The following is a 26,801-nucleotide window of genomic DNA, read 5'->3' on the forward strand; positions in this document are numbered from 1 at the left end:
TGATCTAATATCTTGCTTTTCATTTGCAGATCACCTTCAGCCTCTGTAACATCTACCCCAGCACCTGCTGCCCCTTCTGGGCCTCCAGCCCCTCCAGGGCCTCTTGCTCCTCCTGGACCACCGGCCCCTCCAGCTTTCCACGGCATGTTAGAGCGGGCACCAGCTGAGCCCTCCTATCGTGCCCCTATGGAGAAGCTTTTCTATTTACCTCATGTCTGCAGTTACACTTGTTTGTCCCGGATTAGACCCATGAGGAATGAACAATATCGGGGCAAAAACCCTCTACTGGTCCCACTATTGTATGACTTCCGGAGGATGACAGCACGTCGCAGAGTTAACCGCAAGATGGGCTTCCATGTAATCTATAAGACACCCTGTGGTCTCTGCCTTCGGACGATGCAGGAAATAGAGCGCTACCTTTTTGAGACTGGCTGTGACTTCCTGTACCTGGAGATGTTCTGTTTGGATCCATATGTCCTTGTTGACAGAAAGTTCCAGCCCTTTAAACCTTTTTACTATATTTTGGACATCACCTATGGCAAAGAAGATGTTCCCCTGTCCTGTGTTAATGAGATTGACACAACTCCCCCACCCCAGGTGGCCTACAGCAAGGAACGCATTCCTGGCAAGGGTGTTTTCATTAACACAGGCCCTGAATTTCTGGTTGGCTGTGACTGCAAGGATGGGTGTCGGGATAAGTGAGTTGGTGGGGTGTGCAGACATTGCTGTCTCTGCCTTCAGGTTTAATACAGTTGCTTTTCTTTTTATTTCTTTTATTCTTTTTTATTCGTATTGCTTTTTCTATATTCCCTTCCCTCTTTCAGCTAGAATTCTGCTAAACCATTGTGAAATACAGATACAGAAGCTGGGTGCAGTGGCACAGACCTGTAATCTCAGCATTTGAAATTCAGCACTGCAGCAGGTTCATCTTGAGCTCTGGGCCAGCCTAGGCTAGCTACACAGTGAGATCTTACTGAAAAGAAAAAAGAAAGACATGAGATAGGGACACCAGGGTCTGATAGTCTTATATGGCCCCATGAGTTACCCTGGGAATTGTTCTGTTCCTGTCCCCACTTGCTATTTTTGTCTCCCCCTTTTTTTTTTGGAGCTGGGGACCCGAACCCAGGGCCTTGGCGTGCTAGGCAAGCGCTCTACCGCTAAGCTAAATCCCCAACCTGTCTGCCTTTTTTTTTTTTTTTTTTTTTTTTTTCGGGGTGGGGGTTTGAACCCAGTCCCTTGCGCTTTCTAGGCAAACCCTCTACCACTGAGCCAAATCCCAACCCCGTCTGCCCTTTTCTTAAACTTCCATCCTGTCTCTGTTTTCTGCACTATGATTCTCTATATCTACTCTGCTCTCACTGTATCTTATTCATGCTTGTTCTTACTACCTTTACCCCACCCCCATCCTTTGTGGTTGATTTTTGCCCTAAGGCTCAGGTTTGTTGATGGCTTAAAGGGCTATTGGGAGTCCCTGGTGACTGAGGGTGAGGCCTGGAAGTTCCTGGCAAGTGAAAGAGTTTACATAACCAAGAACTGCTTAAAAGTATGGCTTTTAGCTCCACCTTGCCATAGTAGGGCTTGCTTCTTGCTCAGCATGGCTCTGGAGGTTAGAGACTTTCTATTTCTCAAAATTTAGGCAGTCCTTGCCAACAAGGTCACCCACTCAGCAGGTGCACCTCCTTACCACAATGGGCACCTTGGGCATGGCAGAGCCTGGCTTAAGACGAGTGACTATAGCTAGCAGGTCCTAAGTTGTGTGTTCAGCTCAGTTTTTATTTAAGACGGCTCAAGCCAGCCGGAACTCACTAGCTGAGGATAGCAGTTAACCCCTGATCCTCCCACTTCTATGTCTCAAATGTTGATTACAGATGTGGATCACTGTGCCCAGCCCCCATCCTCATGAACCTAAGAACCACAGCTGTAGTTACCTTCTCTCTCTCTGCAGATCCAAGTGTGCCTGCCATCAGCTCACTGTCCAGGCCACAGCCTGTACCCCAGGGGGTCAGATCAACCCTAGCTCCGGCTACCAGCACAAAAGACTAGAAGAGTGTCTGCCCACAGGGTAAGTAGTCAGTTTGCCCATGTCCTCAGAGGAGTACATTCTTGTTTTTCTGTTTGTAAGAACCTTTGGAAACCTAACTTGCCAAGAGGCTGAAACAGGAAGATAGTTTCAGATCCATCTGAGCTATAATACTAAAATTCTATCTCAAAAAATATATGAGAGTAATTAGAGAGTTTTCACTACTTTTTCTTATGCAGAAATCTTAGAAGGATGTGATAGCATATGCTTGTAATCCCAGCACTCAGGAGGCAGATGCAGAAGGATTGCTTGGTTTCTAGGTCTGCTTAGACAATGCAGCAACACCTTGTGTAGAAACAAACAAAAATGGAATTGGCAGTGCTCAGCAGTTCAGAGTGAAGCACTTGTTCCTGCAGAGGACTTGGTTTGATTCTAGCACCTACATGGTGGCTCACAGCCATTTGTCACTCCAGTTCCAGGGGATTTGGTACACAAATGCTCACAGACATGCATGCAAACAAAACACTCATATACCTAAGATTAATTTCATGATGTCTGAATGTTCTGATTATGACGAGTGAATTACAGGGCTTTGATAACCTAAAATGAAAAGTTAGAATCAGGCTCAGTGGTAGTGGTGTAGTCTTGTAATCTCAGCACTTGGGAGATAGAGGCAGGAAGTTAAAGGACACCCTGGTCTGTTCCAGGCCAGTGAGTGGGGAAAAGAAAGTTAGAGCCAAAATCGTGATAAATAGGTAGATAGGTAGGTTTTTTGGTTTTTTTTGGTTCTTTTTTTGGAGCTGGGGACCGAACCCAGGGCCTTGCGCTTCCTAGGCAAGCGCTCTACCACTGAGCTAAATCCCCAACCCCGGTAGGTAGGTTTTTAAGTAGCCTTTTAATTTTTTTTTTTTTTCCTTTTTGGGGGATGCTATTTGTCTTAGATCAGAAAAACAGAATTTCAAAGATTTCAAAGACCAACTTGGCAATTTTAAGAGAATATATGAGAAGTAATGGGAGCTAGGCCTTACACTAGAATGGAAATGGCAGTGGGGATTAAGGAGGATAGGGCTGAGTGTGTAGCCCAGCAGAGGCGTGGTTAATATGCACCAAGAATGAAGTAGTGAATGAGAGCTGTTGGGTGCATGAGAAAGTACAGCTCTAGAGAGAGAACTCGTTTGTTGGTTGGTTGGGGTTTTTTTGTTTTTTGTTTTTTGTTATTTTTCCAAGATAGGATTTCTCTGTGTAGCTCTGGTTTCCTGGAACTCACTTTGTAGATCTGAGTAGCCTCAAACTCAGAGGTCTGCCTGACTCTGCCTCCTGAGTGCTGGGACTAAAGGTGTGTGCCATCATACGCAGTCTCATACAGAACGTGGTAGATGGAACAGCGAGTGGGATGAAAGAAGTAGAATCAAGGACAACTCCCAGACGTTTGACTTGAGGAAGCAGCTGGTTATTGATGCTGCATATTGAGTTGGAAAGCCAAACGCTGTGCGTCTGGATGTTGTTTCACCTTGTTTTCAGCCATGTTAAATTAGGAGCCCAAAACAAATGTGAAGAAGATGGTAAAATTCTTGGAACAGGCTGTGTATGGTGGTGTACATGCCCTTAAATCAGCATTCCCAGAGGCAGAGACAGATCTCTGTGAGTTCGAGACTAGCCTATTTAATATTTAAGAATGTTAAAAACAGATAAAAAGATTGCTGAAGCATAGTTAAGGGCTTAGACATAAAGACCTAGGTGTCCTCAGTAGAGAAACAATAAATTTAAATGAATGCTCAAGGCTAGTCCCTGAGTGCCACATTTAGAGTTTGCATCAATATCTGAGACTCAGAAGGACAGGTCGGAAAGAACTGTAGTGAGAGTGGAAGATAGTGCAGCTAATATGCCCAACCCCTGAGTGTACATAATTAACACAGGGAAGGGAGAAGGAAGCAGGCATAAGTAAGATTGCTTCATTTCTCATCATCAAAGGCTCTTTTTACACTGAAAGGTATGCTTAGTTTGGGCGTGTAGCTTGGTGATTGAGCACTTGCCTATCATGCATAAGATCCTGGGTTCAGTCCCCAGCATAATAAACCAAAATATATTGACATTAATAGACATAGTTAGAGTCAGGTAGTGATTATAAACACCTTTACTCAAAGCACTCTGGATGCAGAGGCAAGTCAGTCTCTGCGAGTTCAAAGTCAGCTTGGTCTACAGACCCTGTCCCTCTAGTGCCAGGGGTTCCTTCCAGGGTACCTGTATTCATTTGTGTTTGTGTTGAGTGTACACACACACAATTTAATAAAAGAAAAAATGTGGGTGAGAATCTATAATACCAGGACAGCCAAGGATACACAGAAAAACCTTAAAGAAAAGATTCAACGGTTGTGGGTGTAGCTTAGTAGAATAATTGCCTAGGGTCCACAGAACCTTGGGTTCAAACACCAGAATAACATAAACTGTAGACTAGTAGACGTAGAGGCTGGAGGATCAGAAGTTTGAGTTGGTCCTCAGTTACATAGTGATATCAAGGTCAACCTGGGAACACGAGACCCTGTCCCTCTAGTGCCAGGGGTTCCTTCCAGGGTACCTGTATTCATTTGTGTTTGTGTTGAGTGTACACACACACACACACAATTTAATAAAAGAAATGTGGGTGAGAATCTATAATACCAGGATTCAGAAAGTATAGACTGAAGAATCTTTAGAAGTTGAAAGCCATCCTGGTCTCTACCCAGTGAGTTTCAGGCCAGCCAGAGCTACATAATGAATCTGTTTCTCTCAAAGAGAAACAGACATGACTAGAGGCTAGAGAAATGGCTCAGTAGTTAAGAGCACTATCTGCTTTTCCAGAGGACTGAGGTTAAATTGCCAGCACCCACATAGCAACATAACTGTAAGTCCAGTTCCAGGAGATGCAATACCTGCAAAAGACATACATGCAGGCAGAGCATCAGTGCACATAAATAAATGAGAAGAAAGCTTGATGAGAACAATCTCTGGGGGGCTGGAGAGATGGCTCAGCGGTTAAGAGCACTGACTGCTCTTCCAGAGGTCCTGAGTTCAATTCCCAGCAACCACATGGTGACTCACAACCATCTGTAATGGGATCAGATGCCCTCTTCTGGTGTATCTGAAGACAGCTACAGTGTACTTATATATAATAAATGAATAAATCTTTAAAAAAAAAAAAAGAATACAAAGCCACCTTTGGCTGTGCAGCTGATCTAAGGACTGGGAAGGCTGTGCTACACGAAAATGAGACCCTTTCCAGAAGAACTAAAACCATGAAAAAATAAAAGAGAGAGAAAAAGAAAAAAAGGTTGGAAGACTGAGAGTCTAGCTTAATGCACTGCTTGCCTAGTGTTCATGTAGCAGTAAGACTGATCTGCGGGTGTGTGTGCTGTACACTGTCAGACCCAAAATCACCATTGTAGAGAAGAAAGTGGGAGAAAGAATTAGAAATTCAGAGTCATTCTTAGCTACATAGTGATTTTGAGGCCAGCATGGTTTATATAAGACTCATCTCAAAACAAACAAAAAGAGACATTTTTTTAAGATTTATTTATTATATATAAATATTCTGTAGCTGTCCTCAGACACAACAGAAGAGGGCATTGGATCACATTACAGATGGTGGTGAGTCACCATGTGGTTGCTGGGAATTGAACTCAGGACCTTTGGAAGAGCAGTCAGTGCTCTTTAACCACTGAGCCATCTCTCTGGGCATGGCCTTTAATCCTAACACTCAGGAGGCAGAGGCAGGGCGATCTCGAGTTGAAGAACAGCCTGGGGTTGGGGATTTAGCTCAGTGGTAGGCGCTTGCCTAGGAAGGCGCAAGGCCCAGGTTCGGTCCTCAAAAAAAAGAACAAAAAAAAAAAAAAAAAAACAGCCTGGTTTATAGGAAATGTTTGGTTATCGGGTAGTTTTGCTTTTGCCATCTCTTGTTTCAAGTTAGGGTTAGAACCCAAAGTCTTGTATTACTGTTGTGTTTTGAATAAGAATGTTTACTACAGGTTCCAATCTTTGCATTTTTGGTGGAACTGTTTGGTAAGGATTAGGAGATGTGGCCTTATGAAGGAGGTATGCCAATAGAGATGGTAAGTTTTAAGGTGTTAAAAGCCCATGACTTTCCAGTTAGTGTTTTCTCTCTGCCTGATGTAAACTCTCAGCTGCTGCTCCAGTACCAAGGCCCCACAACATGATGGTAGAGAATTCACCTGTAAAAATATAACCTCCCCAGCTAGATACTTTCTTTTATAGGTTGAGGTGTCTCTTCATAGCAATAGAAAAGTAACTTAAGATTACCACTTAACTACATATCCAGTCCATAAACAGACTTTTCCTTCTCTCTTTTTAAAAAAATCAGAAAAAAGACTTAAGTTCTTTTCTGAGACAGGTTCTCCATCTGTAGCCCAGGCTATCATTGAAACTTGCCATCTGCCTAGCTTGGCCTCCCAAGTGCTAGAATTACAAGCCTGCACCACCATATTTAGCAAAAATATTTCTGAATAAGTACAAATATATGCTACTCACATATTTAAAACTATTAGTTGCCCAATACACATGGATTTCATTTTTAACCCTTAACTTGAAAAACACTATACTCTGTAGCTAGCCTACTTCTCTCCCTCTAAAGTTGCTTGAAGTGTGTTTATATCCATTACTTCCTAGATCCATTTCTTTTTTTTTTTTTTTTTTTAAGCCTACCTCTGGGGTTTTTGTGCAGGAGATGTGTTCTTGGCACCTTCCACTGCTTTTGTTTGTCTGGCTTTAACCTTGATCTCTCAGTTTCAGTCTCCTGCCTTCAACCTGTCCCTGGGTACTTGAAAAGTAGGCCTTTTACCCCTGGGAATTGGTTTTGTTTGTTAGACATGGTCTCACTTGCTAGGCTGTCTTCCATCTGACTGTATAGCCAATGATGACTGAATTTTTGATCCTTCTGCGTCTACCTCAGGTGCTGAAATTCTATGCAGTTACCATACACATAGTACATACTCTGTTTTAACTCTTTTCTCTTTTACAGCACCACATTTGTACTTTTTATAAGTATTTCTAACAACTTTGTTGACTCAAGTGTGTGTTTGCTTTTTGTTTGTTTTGTTTTGTTTTCCCATATTACAGTGTAAGCTTTCTGGGCTTTCTCTCTTCCGAATACATTGTATCACATTGTATTACGGCACTGCCTAGTGCAGTGTTACAGAGTAGCCACTGAGGAGTTTTGAGGAATTAATAAATGAATGATACTTAGTATAGTTTCTTTGATGGTAGCTTCCTGTGCTGGTAACATATATATTTACATGAATAGCCCCCTAATTCTCAGTAGGCTTTCCCTAGGTGAGGCCTGGAGCTCACTGTAGTGCTGGGATTAAAGCATGCACCACTATACCCAATAGGCTTTTAAGGACGCACACAGTAAAGCAGTTCCCTAGAAAGGTGCTGATATGTGATACTACTCAGTTTCTCAAAACTGCTTGAACTTCAGTCCTCTTAGAGCATTTTTGTCCATGTATATCACAATAATCCTACTCAGGTTTTGTTTTGTTTTATTTATTTTTGTGGTCCTAGCAGTCAAGCCCAAGTCTTTTCATGTCTGGCAAGGGCACTCCCACTGAGCTACATAGCCTCAACAGTCCTTTCTAAAGTTGAGGGGAATAAATAAACCTTTACTTTTATTTTATTGTTGCATTGTTTTAGATTTACTCTTACTTTGGTGTCTGTCTTGCATACATGAATGTCTGTATACTGTGCTTAGCCTTTTGGATCCCCTGGAATTGGGTTTACAGATGGTTCTAAGCCACCATTATGAATACTGTGTGCTGAACCCAGGTCCTCTGCAATGGCAGCAAGTGACTCCAATTACTAAGCCATCTGTCCAGTCCCTTTTTTTGTATTTTGAGACAGGCTCTGGTTGGGCTTGAACTCTCAGTGTTGCCAAGGATGACCTTGAGTTTCTGAAACTCATGCATCTGCCCCCAAATCCTGGGTTTACAGGAATATACCACTATCACCAGTGTATGCTGTGCTGGGGATATAATTCAGGGATTCTTGCATACTAAGGATACACATTACCTAGCAAAGCTACATCCCCTGCCCTGGTGGATATGTGTAGTCGTGGGAGTGGTGCATGTGGCGATCAGAGGTCAAAATCATTCATCTTTGCTCTTTACCTTCCTTCCTCCTCCCTCATGGTTTCTCTGTGTAGCCTTGGCTGTTTAGACTGTCAGCCTAGAACTAAGAGATCCAACTGCCTCTGCCTCTGGAATGCTGGGGTTAAAGGTACCACCACCAACTAGCAACTATTTGTGCTTTTTATTAGGAGCTTTTTTGTTTTATATTACATTTTTTGCAGTTTGAGGCAAGATCTTTCTTTGTAGCCTTGGCTGTGCTAGAACTCAAGTGTGTTGACCAGGTTGGCATTGAACTCAGATTCACCTGCGTCTGCCTCCCATATTTTTTCTTTTCTTCAGTTGTTTAATTGGAAGTATGGGGTCAAAATTATTATGACCTTTTCTTTGTGTAGTCACAATGTTTGACACAACTCTTGTTAAATAAATGTTACTAAACTCAGCATATTGGCACAGGCCTTTAATATGGAAGGCACTTAGAAGGTAGAGACAAATGGCTCTTTGGGTTCTAGGCAAACCTGGTCTATGTAGTGAATTCCAGGATAGCCAAGGATATGTTGAGAGACTCTGTCTCAAAAAAAGTAAACAAAAAATTTTTCTGAAAGAATACCAGCTTTATGCTAACAAAATTATATCAGTATTTTCTTATCTGTTTCCTTTTGGTATATGTAATCTGGCTTCTGCTTTTCTTCTATATCTATCTGTTTCTAGATGTCAGGGTTTTTATTACATTTATTGGGTGATTGCAGGAGTGTAGAGATCAGAGGACAACTTGGAGGAGTTGGTTCTCTTCTCAAACCCTGTAGCCTCCAGGGGTTGAACTTAGGTCATCAGTCTTGGTGAAAAGTGCTTTTACCCACTAAGCTGGCTCACCAGCTCCTTTACTTGTATCAACTCAAACAATCTATAAGCTTGTATCTACAGTCTGCACTTCTTTGTTTGCTAATCCTTTCTCCAGGGGTTAGGCACTCTGTCACTCATGGTGTGCAATGTTACTATGAGCGTCTTTGTGAAGCACTTTCCCTTCTGGATTATGTTTCTGGTCTTTGTTTTCTCATGAGTCCAAGAGGATAGATGGATCATCCCATAAATCTACTCTCAGGTCACTACTGACTTCAGGATCTTTGCTCGTGACATGTCACAGATTTAAGTACTCACTGATTGTATTCTGACCTCCCAGGGTTTATGAGTGTAACAAGCGCTGCAAATGTGACCCAAACATGTGCACAAATCGGTTGGTGCAGCATGGACTGCAGGTTCGACTACAGCTGTTTAAGACACAGAACAAGGGCTGGGGCATCCGCTGCTTGGATGACATTGCTAAAGGCTCTTTTGTCTGCATTTATGCAGGTTAGTGATAAAGAGAAGGGTTTTTACCCTATGGGGTTTGGGACATGGAAGGTCATGGGAAAGTTGGACATAGCAGAGTGCTAGTGGGCATAGTAACAACACATGTCTATAATCCAAATATTCAGAGGTGAAGGCAGAAAATTGAGAGTAGGAGGTAACCTGAGCTACATACCTAGACTGTACCTCAAAAAAACTGAGGAGTGAAAATGTAGATCAGGAGAACAATGTATGCTTAGTTTTCAGGAAGTGCTGCATTCAGTCCCTAACATCACAAAAAAGAAAGGATGGATTGATGAATGAAGCGTTGACAGTTGAATCTGGGACTAAGAGGAGATGGAGTCTCTTCTATAAAGTACACGATAAGTGATATGCCTCTATAGGTAGGCCAGAGAGGGGAAAGTGCTTCGTAAATAGTGCCAGGGGATCAGATCTTGACTATTGATGTTTCTTTCAGTGAGAGACCTCATTTAGATTCAATTATATCATTTTCTCCCAGAGATATTTTAGCACAGCTAGGAAATATCAAGGTAAACAAAAGAAAATGGGGAGGGCAAGGCGACAGCTGCAGTGACCGTACCTTAATGGCAGAGGCAAAGGTGGCATCAAAGAAAGCCCATAACATAAGATTTTACCCTGCGAGTGGGTGCAGTACTGATGAAGACCTTCAATTCTCTTTATTCGCAGGCAAAATCCTGACAGACGACTTTGCAGACAAAGAAGGCCTCGAGATGGGTGATGAGTACTTTGCAAATCTGGACCACATTGAAAGTGTGGAGAACTTCAAGGAAGGATATGAGAGTGACGTCCCCAGCTCCTCTGACAGCAGTGGGGTGGATATGAAGGACCAGGAGGATGGCAACAGTGGCTCAGAGGACCCTGAGGAGTCCAACGACGACAGCTCCGATGACAACTTCTGTAAGGACGAGGACTTCAGCACCAGTTCAGTGTGGCGTAGCTATGCAACCCGGAGGCAGACTCGGGGTCAGAAGGAGAGTGAACTGTCTGAGGTGACTTCAAAGGACTCCCGAGCCCCAGACCGTGGGCCTCCCCACGTTCCTATCACTCCCTCAGGATCTGTAGGGGGTTGCAATCCACCTTCCTCCGAAGAGACACCCAAGAACAAGGTGGCCTCATGGTTGAGCTGCAATAGTGTCAGTGAAGGTGGATTTGCTGACTCTGACAGCCGTTCCTCCTTTAAGACTAGTGAAGGTGGAGATGGCCGTGCTGGGGGAGGCCGGGGAGAGGCTGAAAGAGCCTCTACCTCAGGATTGAGCTTCAAGGATGAAGGAGACAGTAAGCAATCTAAAAAAGAGGTAAGAAATTTGAGAGCAGTCCTACTTCCCTGTAGAAGTAATTTACTTTAATTCATAGGCCTGGTGGTATAAAACTGCATCTGGTGATGGTCATCCTAGCTGGCAGACTCCCAAGGCAGTGTGAGGTGTTACACGACAAGAGTCAGGGAATGTGGGGTTGGGGATTTAGCTCAGTGGTAGAGCGCTTGCCTAGGAAGCGCAAGGCCCTGGGTCCGGTCCCCAGCTCCGAAAAAAAGAACCAAAAAAAAAAAAGAGTCAGGGAATGTGTATTTATGTTAAAAGCAGTGCCTTTTAGCATTGGTACAAATGAAGATTGAGACAGGGGGCTTGCCCCTTTCAAGACTCCATCTCAAATGCAAAGAAATAAAGAATTGATTCCAAGTATATTGAGTTTACTGCTTTTGTTTTTTTATTTAGACAGGGTCACAGTACACTCCAGGTTGGCCTGAATTTTGCTGTTAGAAATTGTATCTTTGATGTTGAAATATTCCCCGTTACAGGTGTAAAAACTGTTGGGTCCAGGAAGCACTGCTCACAGTGCTGTTTCTTTCAGTGATGCCCATTATTGGGGAAGGTTAAAGGCCCTTGCCAGGGGAATATACTGTTGACTGTTACTGTTATCAAGTTACAATGTGATTTCCCCACACCACCCCCTTTAGTGTGCGTCATGGTAATGTTGTTTTTGGAGATCTACCTTGGACCAAGAAAGCATTTAACTTTTCCCTTGTTCCTTTGCCAGGACCCTGAGGACCGAAACAAGATGTCAGTGTAAGTTCTTGCTTTTTCATCCTTCTAAGTCTGCCTCCTTCTCTTAAGCCCACAAAAGAAGCCTAAGAAACAGCCGGTAGCAACCTGACCCTCTCCATCTTTGATCTTCCCATAGAGTTACTGAAGGCTCTCAGAATCATGGACACAACCCTCCCATGAAGTCTGAAGGGCTTCGCCAACCAGCTAGTAAAGTTTCTGTGCTCCAGAGCCAGCGAGTTGTGACTTCTACTCAGTCAAACCCTGATGTGAGTGACCTCCTTATGCTTACCTGGGCTCACCTTGCCTTCTGTTTTATTCAGTCCATGGAAAGGAGCACACACCAGTCCCAGCCCAAGTCCTTACTAGAGTGACTGTTAAGTCTCTTCTCTGCCTTTGACGCTGTGCTTTGTTCTCCAGCATCTAATCGTCTATCGCCATAGCCCTTTTTGCCAAGTCCTGGGTAAAAGCATTAACCTGAAACAGCCTTTCCATTAGCTGCTCTCACTTCCTCACACCCTGTCTCTCCAGGATATCCTAACCCTGTCCAGCAGCACAGAAAGCGAGGGGGAAAGTGGAACCAGCCGAAAGCCCACTGCTGGTCAGACTTCAGCCACAGCGGTTGACAGTGATGACATCCAGACCATCTCTTCTGGCTCTGATGGCGATGACTTTGAGGACAAGAAGAACTTGTCGGGTAGTCTGAAATGTTTGGATGTGGTAGGAAGGAACAGGAAAAGTAGGAAAAACATTTTTAAAAGAAGGAAATGATCCAGATCCCAAGAGTTGGGCAGCCTTGCCAACTCTGCTACACTGTTAGCTGCCATGTGCCTTCCTTTCTTCCCAGTACCCCTGCTTTTCTTCAGCTCCTTAGCTCAATATAACTCGTGCTTTTAATAAAGTATGGCACAATCTCAGCCTGGTGGCCCAAACCTGTAGTCCAACATCTGGGAAGCTGCAACATGCTTGTAGGTTTGAGACCCACCTGAGTTACATGGAACCTCATCTAAGACAATGTGACTTATGGTCTGCCCCACCCCCAAGGCCAGGTTGGCCTTGAATTCAAGAGATCCGCCTACCAAGAGCTGGGATCAAAGGTGTGCAACCAGCCACACCTGGCTAGTGGTTTAGGGTCTTTTTTTTTTTTTTTTTTTTTTTTTTTCTCGGAGCTGGGGACCGAACCCAGGGCCTTGCGCTTCCTAGGCAAGCGCTCTACCACTGAGCTAAATCCCCAACCCCGTGGTTTAGGGTCTTAACATGAATTTAGCTAGCTTTTTGCTATCCCTGAACTGCAATGATTGGAATAAAAATGAGGAGAAATGGGGCATGGTGGTAACATCTATGATTCTAGCACTTGGGAGAAAAGGGGCCCAGGAGGATCACACATTGATATCAGCCTAGCTTAAAGTGAAGGTGGTAGAATGAATGTCTAGTTAGGAGTGGACGATTCCTCACCACCACCACTCCTTTTTTTTCTTTCTTTCTAGGACCAACAAAGCGTCAGGTGGCAGTAAAATCAACCCGAGGCTTTGCTCTTAAATCAACCCATGGTATTGCCATTAAATCAACCAACATGGCTTCCGTGGACAAGGGAGAGAGTGCACCAGTTCGTAAGAACACACGCCAGTTCTATGATGGTGAAGAGTCTTGCTACATCATTGATGCCAAACTTGAAGGCAACCTAGGCCGCTACCTCAATGTGAGCCTGAAGCACCTATAGGTGGAGGGTTCTATTTCTAACTTATTAAAGATGCTGTATAAACCTACCTTTGCTTATAAGGTGACCTCAAAGAGTGAAGTGGCTTTCTCTCAAAATATCACTGCTATAGTATGTAATGGGGTAGAGATCAGAGTACATATATCTGACGCCTCCCTGGTTGAATGACTGTCATCTTTAAACTTACAGCACAGTTGCAGCCCCAACCTGTTTGTCCAGAACGTTTTTGTGGATACCCATGATCTTCGCTTCCCTTGGGTGGCCTTCTTTGCCAGCAAGTAAGGGGGATAATGAGGAAGGGGCACATTCTGTGGAAATTGGGGTGAGGGGAGTACCTTCCTTTGTGGTCTGGCTTCACCTTTTACCCTCTAAACTCTACCTTTTTCCCATATCAGGAGAATCCGGGCTGGAACAGAACTCACTTGGGATTACAACTACGAGGTGGGCAGTGTGGAAGGCAAGGAACTGCTGTGCTGCTGTGGAGCCATTGAATGCAGAGGGCGACTTCTCTAGAGGCGACTTCTCTTCCTCACTCTGAGCATCCCTTCCCCAGGAACTGGGTCTTTCTGACTCCACGTCTCTGATCTAGCTTCAGCTCCTAGTAGATAAAAGTGGGGGTCCTAGATCAGGACGTTGCCAGCGTGGTGCTAGCAGGCACTAGGGTGGGATGACCACCCTAGCATCAGCCTGAGGTCCTTCTCATCCCGTATGTGTTCATGATTCACATGCGCCGTGTATCTGCCATCTCTGGTTTGTATGGTTTCTTGAAAGTCTTCTAACAAGATGATAAAATAGAGCTTGTGGTTTGTTTTCTCTCCTCAGTCCCATCTTGACCTTCCAGGGAGATGTCATTTCCCAATGGCAACTATCATTAGTTTACCCCTTGATTTTATTTGCCTTGTGTAATTTTTTAACAGCAACAAAAAAAGTTCCATGACCAGGAGGGAAGCCTAAGAAAAATAACCCTTCTCAAGTCTTAATAGTCTAACACAGTCATGTTTTATTTAACCTTTAATATACTTTAATTAAAAAAAATTAACAGTACATTTTGGTCTGAAATGGTCCCTCGCCGAAATGCCAGGTAGCTGTAGTTCTGGCTTTGCAACTGAAACCCCAAATGTTCAATAAATAATAGAACTAGTTGCCCTTCTACTCCACACCAGCTTGTCTTAGCTGAAGGGAGGGGAAAAGGGAGGCCAGAAATAGGAGGCAGTGAGATCTAGGAACCATGGTCCCTGGGGTAGGGTGAGGGCATGTATACCCTCCTTCACTTAATTGACTTGTAGTTAAGGAAGAGAAAAAGTTAAAAGTAGCTCAGCTTTCATTTTTGGCCTCTGAGCTAGGGAGCTTAGAAAGGTGGAACCTTGGTCCAGCTTTGGCAGAAGGAGGCCCAGAAAAGGGACAGTAAGGCACGACCCTGGCTTGAAGTCAGGGAGTCAAAGGCAAACAACTAGCTCCAGATTCTTAGGAATGAAGAGTGTGAGTTACGACTCCAACCCTCAGAGCTGAGAAGGGTTAGCAGAAGAAAGGGTAGCTTGGAAGGTAGAGAGGGAAATGAGACCAGACGGTCCCGTTTCAACAGGATACAGCCAAGCCTCCTTTCTACCTGGAGACCGGCTGTTTAGAGTCTGGTTTAAAGGCAACTGGGTGAAAAAAGAAGGGAGGTCAACATAGACCACTCCTCATATCCTTTCTCCCCAGAGCTCAAATGCCCCTAAAGGGAAGCTTGGCTAGTTTCTTGGCTTCGAGTATTGATGTGGGAGGCAGCTAGGACAATGGTTCAGTCATTCTTAGGATGGTTGTTATTGAGGATGGGGTGGCCATTGGCTAGGAGTCGGCTCTTTGCTCCTGCCCCAGCTGCAGCCTCCTCCCCCTCTGAACTCTCTGTTTCTTCTCTGTCACTGCGTTCATCTTCTACCAGCTGTGAAAAGGACAAAAAGGGTTATGTATCCTTCAGTATCCAAGGGCTGTCTCTAAGTTAACCCCCCAAACCTCATGCTTTTTAAAAGAGAGTTGCTGGCATGACAAGGCATTGGGGCGTTGACAGGGTGAGGGACCTGCAGGAGGAGGGTGGGCCTTCCTCACCTTTCCAGTTATGAACTTGTGGGCCATGCGCACAATGAAGTAGGCCCAGAAGACATGGAGCATCTGTAGCACTACCATCATGGAATTGAAGAAGTAATAGCCAAAGAAGGCAGGGTAGAGCTCCAGTGGGTATATCATTGTGCAGTGGAGGATCCTAAGGATTTAAGTGCAAGTCGTAAACATGGCCATGGGTGAAAGCTTGAGGTAATGAAAGGGGCAGGAGCCTGAGCACCTACTCACCAGAAGGGCATGATAACCAGTCGAGTGATGATGAAAACGACGGCGAAGACAATGAAGAGGTTGTTGCAGGTGTTTTTCCATCCTGCGTAGTTAAACATCTTGGCAGACTGTAGAAATAGTCCATCTGTTATCATGGGCTCTTCACTGTATGTGCACGTGGTTAGCAGCACTGACAATCCCCTCTCAATCCCCTAGAAGATGGGGGGTGGGGGGGACTGCACTGGGGCCTCTACTGTGAGGAAGCCTAACCTCCAGCAGGTAGTCGGAAGAGTCGTGCAGAGCCATGATGAGGGTCCCTGCTCGGACGTAATTGGCAAACCAGGAGAAGCAGAGGAGAATGATGGTGGCCACGTGGTGGATGATCTGTTCCTTAAAATCCTGCAGAAAAGATAGAGGCTCCAAGGGACTCTTTCCTGTTCCATTGTTCCTTCTTCTCCCCCTCAGCTTTTGTTACCCACATCCCAGCAGCTCTGCCCAGCTCCCCAAGAAGTCAAAGGGGAGACTCTTCACCCCAGGACCTCATCTGGCCTAGACTTAGTTGCACAGCCTCTTTACCCACCTTTCGCTTGACATCGGAGGCAATGCTGAAGAGCAGGGACCAGTAGAAAGAAAGCTCAATCATGTAGTACCAATACTGAGAAGGGATGATGCTCTGGGAGAAGAGAGAGGGGTAAGGGAATCCCAGAACAATTAAACCTAAGGGGCACACCTCCCAACGCATTACTTCTAGCCCCTCAAGATAGTCTTCATTCATGATTTTCCTCTGCCATGTATTCGTGAAACCCTTAAGGGGGAACTGTACACCACAGTACACTCTCCTACATAAGGGATTTTCTCATACCTGTATGGGATATCCTTCCCAAACTTTCCTCAAGTCATAGAACCAGGGTTTCTGCAAAGAGAGAGATTAAAGGAAGAAGGACTCATATCCTACGACTTTACCCCATCTTAAAGGATGTGCTCCCACTTCCCAGTACTCACATCCACAGTGACAGCCATGCCAGCAACAAAGGCAATTAGGTAATATGTGAATCTCCAGCTGCAAGAGGAAGCAAGGTGGACGAATCAGCAGTTTCCCACTGCCTCCAGACTCCTCAAGATACCCTCGCCTCTTCTGCACACCACAGCTCTCTCCTCCCAGCAAGAAAAAACAACTGTGTCACCCAGCTTCACTTGCCCCAACTGCCCCCACCTGGCTTCTCGGAACTTCTTGAGAAGACTGGGCCTGTCCTGGTTGCGGCGGCGGCGGAACCAACGTTCTACCTGGCGTCCAGAGAGCCCACTCTGCCGAGACAAAAGGTCTACCTCCACCTAGGCATAGAGACCATTATATTCAGCCCTCATCAGCAGTGCCCTCATTCTACTTAACCGTTCCCCATAATAACCTGAGTCAGGCCCATCCCCTACCAAGTTCCCACCTTCCAAAGCAAGCAAGCATTCAAACTCTGACCCACCCAAGCTCAGCAACTCCCAGAGTCATCTGCAGCTCATACCTGCTTGGGCTGCTTGCCGACGGTCAGGTAGAAATGCTCTAAGGTGGCATTGGGAGGTGCCCGCAGTCGGGTTTTCTCCTTAACATTCAGGAGGGCAGCCAGGGGTGTAGCCACATAACTGGGTAAGGGACAGAGAGAGAGGTGTCTGGCTCCCTTGGGGCCCTCCTAACCCTAGATGGGGTGGAGAAGGTACTGCAAGATTTAAGTCTGGGCCTCAGTTTCCCAAGTTCCCTGGCAAGCACCTTTTCTCTAGCCTCCTGGGCTGCCCACAGCTGACAAAGCTGCCTATGTTCACTACTGACCGGGCGAGGAGGCGGGTGCAGAATGAGAACAAATAACCATTGAAGGAAAAGCCTGGGGGTGCTGAGCCCTCAGCAAGACAATGGTGCCCTGGGGGAGGGGGAGCATGGGTAGGGACCTGGGTGACCAGAACACCAATGTTTAGAACTAAGTACCAAGAGACCAACATGACGCCTGATAGGTTAGCTGGCAATTAGGGAAGGTTTGAAGGCATGCTCACAGCTCAAAGAAGTATCGAATGATGAGAAAGAGCAGGGCCAGGGGTAGTGTGATGTAGAGGTCTGAGGCTTTGGCATAGACACGTCCATCTTTGTCTTCTAGATCAGCCCAGGTTAAGTTCACAGGCAGCCATAGTCGTTCCCACCAGAAGTAGTCATACAAGGTCTGGAGCATCCTAAGTGTGGAAGGGAAAAGTAAGGCCAAGTGGAGCACCCCACAGGCAATAGAGGGAATGAGCACTCCTGGTTGTCAAAAGGAATGGGACAGTGACTCTAGTCTTGGACTCTGCTCTGGCTACATGGCATTGGAATGAACTGGCTGGCTTAAGTGAGGAGGTTTCCTCATGTGTAATAGGAAATTAGTGGCTTTCAAGTTCAGTATTTATTTACTTTGATGCAACTTTCGGTGATGCTGATACCACTTAGGCCTGATTCCCTGGGGAAAAAAAAAGCAGCACTCCTTTCTTATCAATCTTATCTTTTGGATCTCAACCTGGAGGATAAACAAAACCCAGTCTGAGAAGCTGTAGTCAACAATCAGGAAAGTTAATCAGAGAGAGTGAGCAGAAGGGTGCACGCCTTTTTAAGCCCAGCGCTCAGGAGGCCGAGGCAGGAGGATCCATACAGCAAGTTCCAGGACAGTCAGGGCTACAGAGTAAGACCCTTAGTTTGTAAAATGGGTTATGTCCGGTGAGTCTAATTTTGGCACTGGAGCTGCTGAGGCAGTAGGATCATGAGTTTGAGACCAAGCTGAACTGCATAAGCTGTCTCAGGGAAGAGGAGTGGGGAGGAAGATAGCTCAGTTCTGAATAAATGAGGCAAAGCACAGTGAACATCAAACACCCGCCACTCAGTGTCTACAGGGAGCGGGGGGCACACAATCATCTGTCAACCTCTGCTCAGAAAGGAAGTGAGGAAGAATTTGAGTCAGCAAAGAAAAGCAAGTTCTGGGCCAGCCAGGGCTACAGAGAAACCCTGTCTTGAAAAACCAAGAAAAGAAAGGAAGGAGGGAGGGAAGGAAAAAAAAAAGTAAGGCGGGGTACAGGTCAGGACTGGGGACAGAGAATCCAGACAGCAAACCAAGACATTTCGTAAAACTGAGCTATTCGCCCGCCCTCTTTCCTCTTTCAGATGGCACTTACGCCCCCCAGCTTGGTCTCAAACTCATGATCCTACTGCCTCAGCAGCTCAAGTGCTGGAATTACAGACTCATCACCACACCTGACATAACCCATCTCTTACAAAGACTTGTCCAGAACATAAAAAGCTGCCTGCAGGGGAACCAGCCAACATCCTCAAGCCAGGGAAGAGCTGCTGTCTCCAACGTCCCTTCTTCCCTCCACAGAAAAAGCAATGTGGCGTTGACCACTGGAACCTAGATGAGGCAGGGAATGGTCTTTGGCAGCTTCCCCGGGGTTGAGAAGCAACCTTCAGGTGTTCCTGAAGGGTCAATCATCACCATAACGCCTGGAAATTCTAAGACTTGCCGAGTAGGAGAGCCAGGGATGTCCTCTGGGCTCCCCTGGCTCTCCTTCTATGAAATACCAGGAGAGGTGACAGCATGCAGACTGACCTAGAGACTATGAGCAGTGACGGGAGGAAGGTGGTCTCCCAGGTGGAGAGGAATCGAGCAGCAGCCTGTGGACCAACGTGAGCAGAGGCACCAGGCACTAAATACCGAGTTGCTGAAGGAGGTGGAACCCTCAGCTCACAGCTGAGCTAGGCTGGCCCTAGGTTTGGTTGGCTCTCTCACCAGCTCCGCCCCCACCCTCCACAGAAGCACTTGCGAAATCCCTCTCAGCATGTCACAGGTCAGTCAGTATTCCTTCCAGCTCAAGGACTTTACCCTCTTGTCCCCACTCCTGCTCACTGCTCTTTTGAATGAACTCAGAGGTCAGCATAGACGATAAAGGATTTTCAGCTGCACACACAGCACACACATCCCAGTTATACATTCCAGGCCCCAACATGGAGAGCACTGTCCGTTCCCCTCCACCTCAACCTGAATAAATATTTAGTTTGTTAAATAGAGTGGAAGCCTCTCCAAAGGACAGAATTAAATATAACTGCCCACGCAAGCACACTTTCTCCCTAGAGGAAGGAGAAGCCCAAGTGAAGGTGCAATCTGGACACCCCACCGCCTCCTTCCTACCTTTTGGGTTAACTAGATAGGAGGTAGGGACCAGTCAGTACCTGACCTTGTCTCCTGGCTTCTGTGTGCCTAACTCTTTCTTCAATGAGACCTAAAGTCAAGCATGCAGGTAATCCTAGCCTTGGGCTATCTCCATGCCATTCCATTACTAGGATATTTTTTTTTTTTTTTTTTTTTTTTTTTCCGGAGCTGGGGACCAACCCAGGGCCTTGGTCTTCCTAGGCAAGCGCTCTACCACTGAGCTAAATCCCCAACCCCGATATTTTTCTTGATAGAGTCTTTTGAGGGTTAAAGACTCAGAGAGCTAGCAAGGGCCCAGGGAGTGGGTGGAGCCTCTCCTCTGGGCTCCAGCGGCGTAGGAATGTCTAGTGCCTTCCTTATCCCTACAAAGAAGGTAAGGAGCTAGAGGGTGGGGGTTGGGTAGCCCAACTGGGTATCACTGAACAGCACACCTATTTCAACCCCAGGACAGCAGCCCCAGCGCTCTCCCACTGTCACTGGAGAGTGAAGACTGCTGGGGGCCTGCACGCTGGGCTTCAAGCTCGCTGTGTCCGTCTTTGCTGTTCTGAATTTCCACGAGATGCAACAAAGTCAAGACTTTTAACTCAACAGGAGAAGGGACTGGGGTTTCCAGTCAGCCTTACACACCTCCACAGAGCCAGTCTGCTCCCTGCTGCGCCCCTGGTGGCTACTTGGCACCAGCACACCAGACAAAGCATTCCATCAACAAGAAATCAGGACAAGAGAGGGCGACATCCAGCCCCTAAGGGCTGATTACACCTTGATTACACCTGCAACTTGATTACACCTGCAACTTTTCCACTCACAAAAATTATACCGCCCACACACATGAAGAGATCTGGCGTGGTGTCCATCTATGTGTTCCTCACACGTGCCTACCTCAGAGACGGGCACCACTTTCCGAGACACAGGCAGACGAGGAGCCAGTACAGCATGGATTTCACAAGCATCATATTACTCGAAACTTAAGCAGGGTTCTTGCCTGGCTCCAACCTCGGCTCCAACTCTGATTGATCCTCCACTCAAAGACCCTCCGACGAAAGTGAAAAGGGGTGAGAGATGGGTGCTTACAGACCCAGGCTGGGAAGGTAGAAGCTTAACCTACAAGAAAACCGCAGACCCAGTGGGACGGCAGATAGAGCGAAAGAGACAGTTTCATAGGCTCTCGAGCCTGAGCAAACATGGAAAAGGCGACATAGTCCTAAGTAGACTTTTGAAAATTTTCTTTTCGGGTAATAGTAGCTGGCCATGAACTTCTTTCTAGACGGCGAGAAGCAACAGAAGTCAAAAGGTGTGTCAACCAACTGCTTCAGGCTACAGCACGAGCCAAAACTATGGGTCAGATTCTGGGGAAGGTAAGGAGGTGAGGCTGTGACAACTGTGGCCTCAGGCTTCACGTGGCCTGCCACTTCTCTGGGATGTTTCACAAACACTGTATAAAAGTATGCCTCCAAGAGACTGGAGAGACCAGTAGGTTGAAGTAGCAGCTGCAAGTGGGATGGTGCTGAAAGAACTGTATAGTGTCAGTTTGCCTATGGCCAACGACAGAGGGGGAAAGTCCCTCTTCCCAGAGAGAAACCGGGCCAGAGACCCCAGTGAGAATAGAGGGGTATGGGGCAGCAATAGACAACAAGGAGCAACACACACACACGCACACATACGCGCGCGCGCGCGCGCGCACACACACACACACACACACACACACACACACGAAACTAGGCACTATGTGACCAGAAACAAGACCTAAGGAACAGAATCCTTACGCTTAAGGGCCCCATCAAAAGCGCAGTCAACAAACATACAAGTCAGTCACCTCGGCTCTGGGATGGCAAGTGACTTCCTACCCCAGCTCTAACACAAACAGAAGTAATTGCGGGAGGCCTTCCCTAATTCAGTTCTCTCGGAATTCCGGCCCACTCCAGACCTCGCAGTGCTTAGAACACCCTGACAGCTGAGGCTGGCAACTCATACCCAAGATCCGGTTTGGATGCCAGGAGTGTGTCTGAGGCACAGGAACTCCCAAACTCAAGCTAAAAAGGAATGTCACCCACCTGCAGGTAGCCAGCTAGCTTGAGGACCTCTGGGCCTGTAATTAGCAAGTTACCACCCAGAGCTGGCCACACACGCCCCATAACGGTATAGGAATGTTAGCCCTTTGGGGCCGGGACAGACATTTAAGAGCGTACTCCTTCCTGTTTCCCGTTAGGCACATGGACGCTCTGACCTCCCTCCTGGGGTGGGTACAAGGGGCACAGAAGCAGCGGCAGAGGCGGCGGCGGCCGCCGCAGTAGCAGCAACAGCAGTAGGGGCCGCCGCCGCTCGTCCTCGGCCTCCACACTCAGGCCCCAGGACGCACGCGGGCCCCCAGGGGCTGCTAGCACCAAAGGTCCGCTACTCCTCCACTCCCAACAAAGGGGCGTCTGTGCCACGGATCCTGAGCGAGCGCCCAGCTCCAGCCCCTACCTGTTGCCCCACAGGCCTTCTCTGGGCCGAGGCCCCAGCCTGACCCGGAGCGTCCGCTCCCGCAGCGCTCGGCCCGCCCTCCGGCAGGCCGGCCGCCATGAGCCGGTGGAGGCCCCGCTCCCTCCGAGCTGCGCCCTGAGCCCCCGCGCCCGCCGCCATCCCGCCACCCCCGCGGCCCCGCGCACAGACTCACTCGGCGGCCAGTGCAAAGCTGACCGGTCCGGGCGCCGCTGCTCCGTGTCCCACTTCTAGCGCCCGGCCAGTGCGCACTGACTGGGCCGGGTCCTCTCCTCCCCCTTCCGCCGCCCGCGGCTCCCTCCCTCCTTCCTCTTTTGCCCGCCGAGCCCGGGCGAGCCCAGGCCGAGCCCTGTAGCGGAGCTGGGCGTGGGCCGCTGCCGGGCGGGGCCGGGCCCCCGGAACCCTGCGCTGCGCCGGTGGAGCGGAGGAGCCCCGACGGGGCGGATGGCGCGTGCTCTGCAGAGCGCTCGGGTCTCTGGGTGGCGCCGTTGTGGCCTCCACCCGGACATTGGTCGGGGACGCCCTGGTGCCTGAACCCAGAGCGACTCAGAGAGAGCTGCCTCTGCCCACCCCCGCGGCCCTGGTGTGGTCGGCGACCTCGGCCCGGCTGTCAGCCTTTGGTTCACCCCCGGGTTGGTGGCCACAATTCCCGCGTCCAGCGACACTGGCGGCAGAGAAAGGGTGCAGCCGGAAGCCCATCCAGGAGCCCTGCACAGACCCCGATGCTCCCCACGATGAGATCCACAGTCCCCCCCAGCCCTGCTGTTTGGAGCCTGAACAGAGCTACTCTCAACCTTTTGTAAAACATACTCCAGTCTCCATGCTACACTATGGTTAGATGTGACCAACTTCGTATTAGAACCTGTTTTCCCTTAACTAGACCCAAAAAATTCATGCTTCAAAAACAGCAGCGGTTAAGAACACCCGACTGCTGTTCAGAGGTCCTGAGTTCAAGTCCCAGCAACCACGTGGTCGCTCACAACTATCTGGGATCCAATGAACTCTTCTGATGTGTCTGAAGACAGCTGCAGTGTACTCATATAAATTAATAAATAACTAAGAGAGAGAGAGAGAGAGAGCGCTATCGAGCAGCCTTAACTCCATTGTGGACAGAACTTGACTTAAGATGTACTTAAGGGTCCCTTAACAGGGAGACCTGTAGCTTAGCTTCTTCCATGTAAAAAAACAAAACAAAAAAACTTTAAAACCTGCCTGCTCCGGGCTCATGCCCAAGCATGGTCCCAGTATTTGGAAGATGATATCATTTCTTTCAACCTTCATGAAATAGTTCTTTGGGTTTTGTTAAGAGTGTGTGTGTGTGTGGGGGCTGGGGATTTAGCTCAGTGGTTAGAGCGCTTACCTTGGAAGCGCAAGGCCCCTGGGTTCGGTCCCCAAATCCAAAAAAAAAAAAAACCAAAAAAAAAAAAAAAAAAGAGTGTGTGTGTGTGTGTGTGTGTGTGTGTGTGTGTGTGTGTGTGTGTGTTAATGGGTGTTTTGTCTGTATGTATGCATGTGTTCCATGCATGTCTGGTGCCCAAGGAGGTCAGTTGAGGGTATCAGTGTTGCTGGAACTGGAGTTATATAAGGTTGTAAGCAGGCATGTGGGTGCTGAGAATCAAACTAAACCGAGTTCTCTATAAGAAGTGCTCATTACTGCTGAGCTGTCTCTCTGACCCTTGTTATGAATCCAGGTCCTCTGAAGGAGCAGCCGCTAAGCCATCTCTCCAGCCCCCTGATATAGCATTTTTCTACCATCGTTAAGCCCGTGGCAGAGGCCTGCCTCACAGTGTATGCAGTCAAGTGCCAGCGCTTTGCTCATGATCTAAGGAGGACTGTGGCCAAAGTGTGACTCGAGTGTGAGAGATTGGCTATAGATCTGGTCTGTCTGGGGAGTTATAGAGGCAGCAGGTGATTCCAGCCTTGGTCTACTTGGTCCTTGCAGTGAGACCCCAGCACTGCTTGTCCCCTGCACTTTGCTCTATCCCTCTTCAGTACCCTTCCTAAAATCTTCTGCAACACACACATCCTTACTCCTTTTTCCAACAGAGCTCTCCTGTCTGCTATCTGGGCACCAGCAAACCCTTTTTAACCCCTCCCCACAATTCTGAATGAATTGTCCCCTTTCTTTTAGCTTATGACTTTTTTTCTTTATTTTTTTTAAATACTTCCCTTTGCCATGGTTTCCACCAGATATTTTGTTTGTTTGTTTGTTCATTTGTCTGTTTTGGGACAGGGTTTCTCTCTGGAGCCCTGGCTGTCCTGGAACTTGTTTTTAATCTTTTTGAGACAGTATCTCACTATGTTGCCCAGCCTGGTTCCAAACTCAAAAGTCTCCTAAGGTCCGTGTTTACGGGTGTGACCTACCACACTCAGCTCCACCAGACTTTTTAAATGTGTCCTCTGGATGAGTGAAATTAACTTTAAAAGAAAGGAAGAGAGGAAGAAAAAAGAAAACAGAAGACAGTGGGGAGTTCTGTGGGCAGAGGTTGCATAATAAGGGCCTGAGAAATGGAGATAAGAAAGTATACACAAGAGAAAATGGAAAGAGAGAAACTTGGCCTCAGCCAGCACCCGGGTGATGTTCCCCACACACCCTCGATGGCTGGACCAGGAGATTAGAATCACCATGCCTGCCTTTCTAACCCATCCTCCACCCTAAGTTGGCAGTGCCATGCCCACAATGCCCCAAGTGTGGCCAGCTTGTGGTGACTCACTTCCTCTGGATAAAGTGCTGAGGTGTCCCAACGCATTGGACAGGCCGTGGGGCCAGAGTTTAGCTCCTCAGGAGACAGACACACAGAACCTAATGGCAAAGGGAGACTGTAAAACACAGACATCTGCCCATCACAGTGACACAGCAGAGGCAAGTAGATCTCTAGGAGTTCAAAGCCAGGGCTACAGAGTAAGACCCTGTCTCCAAAATAAAATAATAATAATAATAGTAATAATAATAATAATTGTGTGTGAACACACACACACACACAAACCAAACTCATAGATAAACAAAGAAATAATAAGTAAATGTGTGGTGGGAAAAGGCCCTAAAAGAGAAGAAAAGAACAGAGAGAAAAGCAATATTGGGCCAGAGGGTTTGAAGAAGTGCTAATGAGTCCACAGTTGAGGCACTGAGCAGCACTGCCATGCCACTAAGGGACACCTGAGTCACCCAGACCCCATCAAGAGATGAGGGAGTTAGAAGCACCTGGATAGTGGTGGTGCGCCCCTTCATCCCAGCACTTGAGAAGCAGAGACAGTTGGATCTCTGAGATCAAATCTAGCCTTGTCCATGGAACAAGTTCCACAACTACCAGGGCTACACAGAGAGGAAACCCTGTCTTGAAAAACGAAAAGAAAAAAAAAAAAAAAAAAAGAGACATTGGGGGTTGGGGATTTAGCTCAGTGGTGAGCGCTTGCCTAGGAAGCGCATAAGGCCCTGGGTTGGTCCCCAGCTCGAAAAAAAAAAAAAAGAAAAAAAAAAAAAAAAAAAAAAAAAAAAAAAAAAAAAAAAAAGAGACATTGGAACACCTGGATCCTGTTTCAAACTCCTCGGGTGTGAGAAGTCCCCACCCTCCTCAAATCCATAAGGAAGGTTCAGAGGGAGTCTTCTCTGAGATGTCCATCAAGTGTGTAATCCTAAAATGTAGAGCACGAGGTCTGAAGGTGACTGGTAAATCAGAAAGCACTGCCTGTGCCTAGTGTTAAGTAAGACGAACGGTAAGACTGAAATTCCACTCGCTTCAGCAGAGCCACTGCAGGCTCTCGGGCAGGGCTTGCTTCTACCGCATGACTGGGTTTCCGTGTGACTTTAGAGTTCAGACTTCTCCGAATTTAGAGAAGTTGCGAGTTCTTGCTAGTAGTCCCTCGGGAAGCTTTGGCCTGGGCTAATGGCTGCCCCCCTGCCCCCTCTCTCCCTTCACTGTGCGCTGCTTGGTATGCGGAGCCAGAATCAATTCTGAAAAGAGTCGAAGGCAAGGCCGTGCACCCTGGGTTACATCGCCATCCCCAGCATCTCCGAAGCAACAGTCTCCAGCATGTCCTCAGAGGTCACCCCGTCTGCCCGTTGTGCGTGTTTCTCCCTGAGACTTCTTGTTATCTTAGCAACTCTCCAAGTCCACCCTGAAACCTGATGTTCTCAGGCTGCTGGACTTCTGATCAGTGGATTATGAGAGCCCCTTGATACATTCAGGTGGAGTCAGGGACTTCAAGTGGCCCTAGGTGATTTATTATTAATACTCTCGGTGGTTACTTGTGCCCTCTTGTGGCACAGTTGGAGAGTGGCAGGAAAACTGAAACTCGCCGAGATTAGACGCCACAACCTAGAAGCAACAGTTACTAGTAAGAAATAAGATAGTAGCAATACTAATTGTCCTATGTCAACATTTTTTTTTTTTTGGTTCTTTTTTTCCGGAGCTGGGGACCGAACCCAGGGCCTTGCGCTTCCTAGGCAAGCGCTCTACCACTGAGCTAAATCCCCAACCCCACTATGTCAACATTTTGACAAGCATACTAGTACTCTGTGGCAAGAACTTTTCTAATTTTTTTATATGTATTTGG

The 26,801-nt window shown here is 47.2% G+C and overlaps 2 protein-coding genes across 2 annotated transcripts in view; one reads left to right on the forward strand and one right to left on the reverse strand.

Moving 5' to 3' along the window:
• The window catches only part of LOC116896555 (histone-lysine N-methyltransferase SETDB1), a 31,492-nt gene extending 17,191 nt beyond the window's left edge, over positions 1-14,301 (forward strand). The window contains exons 13-22 of the mRNA XM_032897747.1: positions 30-698; positions 1,946-2,062; positions 9,314-9,483; positions 10,168-10,796; positions 11,536-11,564; positions 11,680-11,809; positions 12,072-12,237; positions 13,028-13,239; positions 13,447-13,535; positions 13,653-14,301. Coding sequence (XP_032753638.1) covers positions 30-698; positions 1,946-2,062; positions 9,314-9,483; positions 10,168-10,796; positions 11,536-11,564; positions 11,680-11,809; positions 12,072-12,237; positions 13,028-13,239; positions 13,447-13,535; positions 13,653-13,770 — 2,329 coding nt within the window. The 3' untranslated portion in view covers positions 13,771-14,301. The remainder of the gene's footprint in view (positions 1-29; positions 699-1,945; positions 2,063-9,313; positions 9,484-10,167; positions 10,797-11,535; positions 11,565-11,679; positions 11,810-12,071; positions 12,238-13,027; positions 13,240-13,446; positions 13,536-13,652) is intronic.
• On the reverse strand, positions 14,240-22,902 carry Cers2 (ceramide synthase 2). Its single transcript, XM_032897748.1, has 11 exons — positions 22,423-22,902; positions 17,596-17,769; positions 17,076-17,193; positions 16,775-16,893; positions 16,564-16,621; positions 16,424-16,474; positions 16,142-16,234; positions 15,832-15,960; positions 15,583-15,689; positions 15,343-15,496; positions 14,240-15,178 (listed from the first exon to the last, which is right to left on the reverse strand). Exons 2-11 carry the CDS (start codon positions 17,766-17,768, stop codon positions 15,038-15,040), a joined length of 1,143 nt encoding a protein of 380 aa, XP_032753639.1. The 5' UTR covers position 17,769; positions 22,423-22,902; the 3' UTR covers positions 14,240-15,037.
• Between the last annotated feature and the right edge of the window lie 3,899 nt (positions 22,903-26,801).

Source organism: Rattus rattus, chromosome 3 (assembly GCF_011064425.1).
Source record: "Rattus rattus isolate New Zealand chromosome 3, Rrattus_CSIRO_v1, whole genome shotgun sequence".
NCBI classification, from domain to species: Eukaryota; Metazoa; Chordata; class Mammalia; order Rodentia; family Muridae; genus Rattus; species Rattus rattus.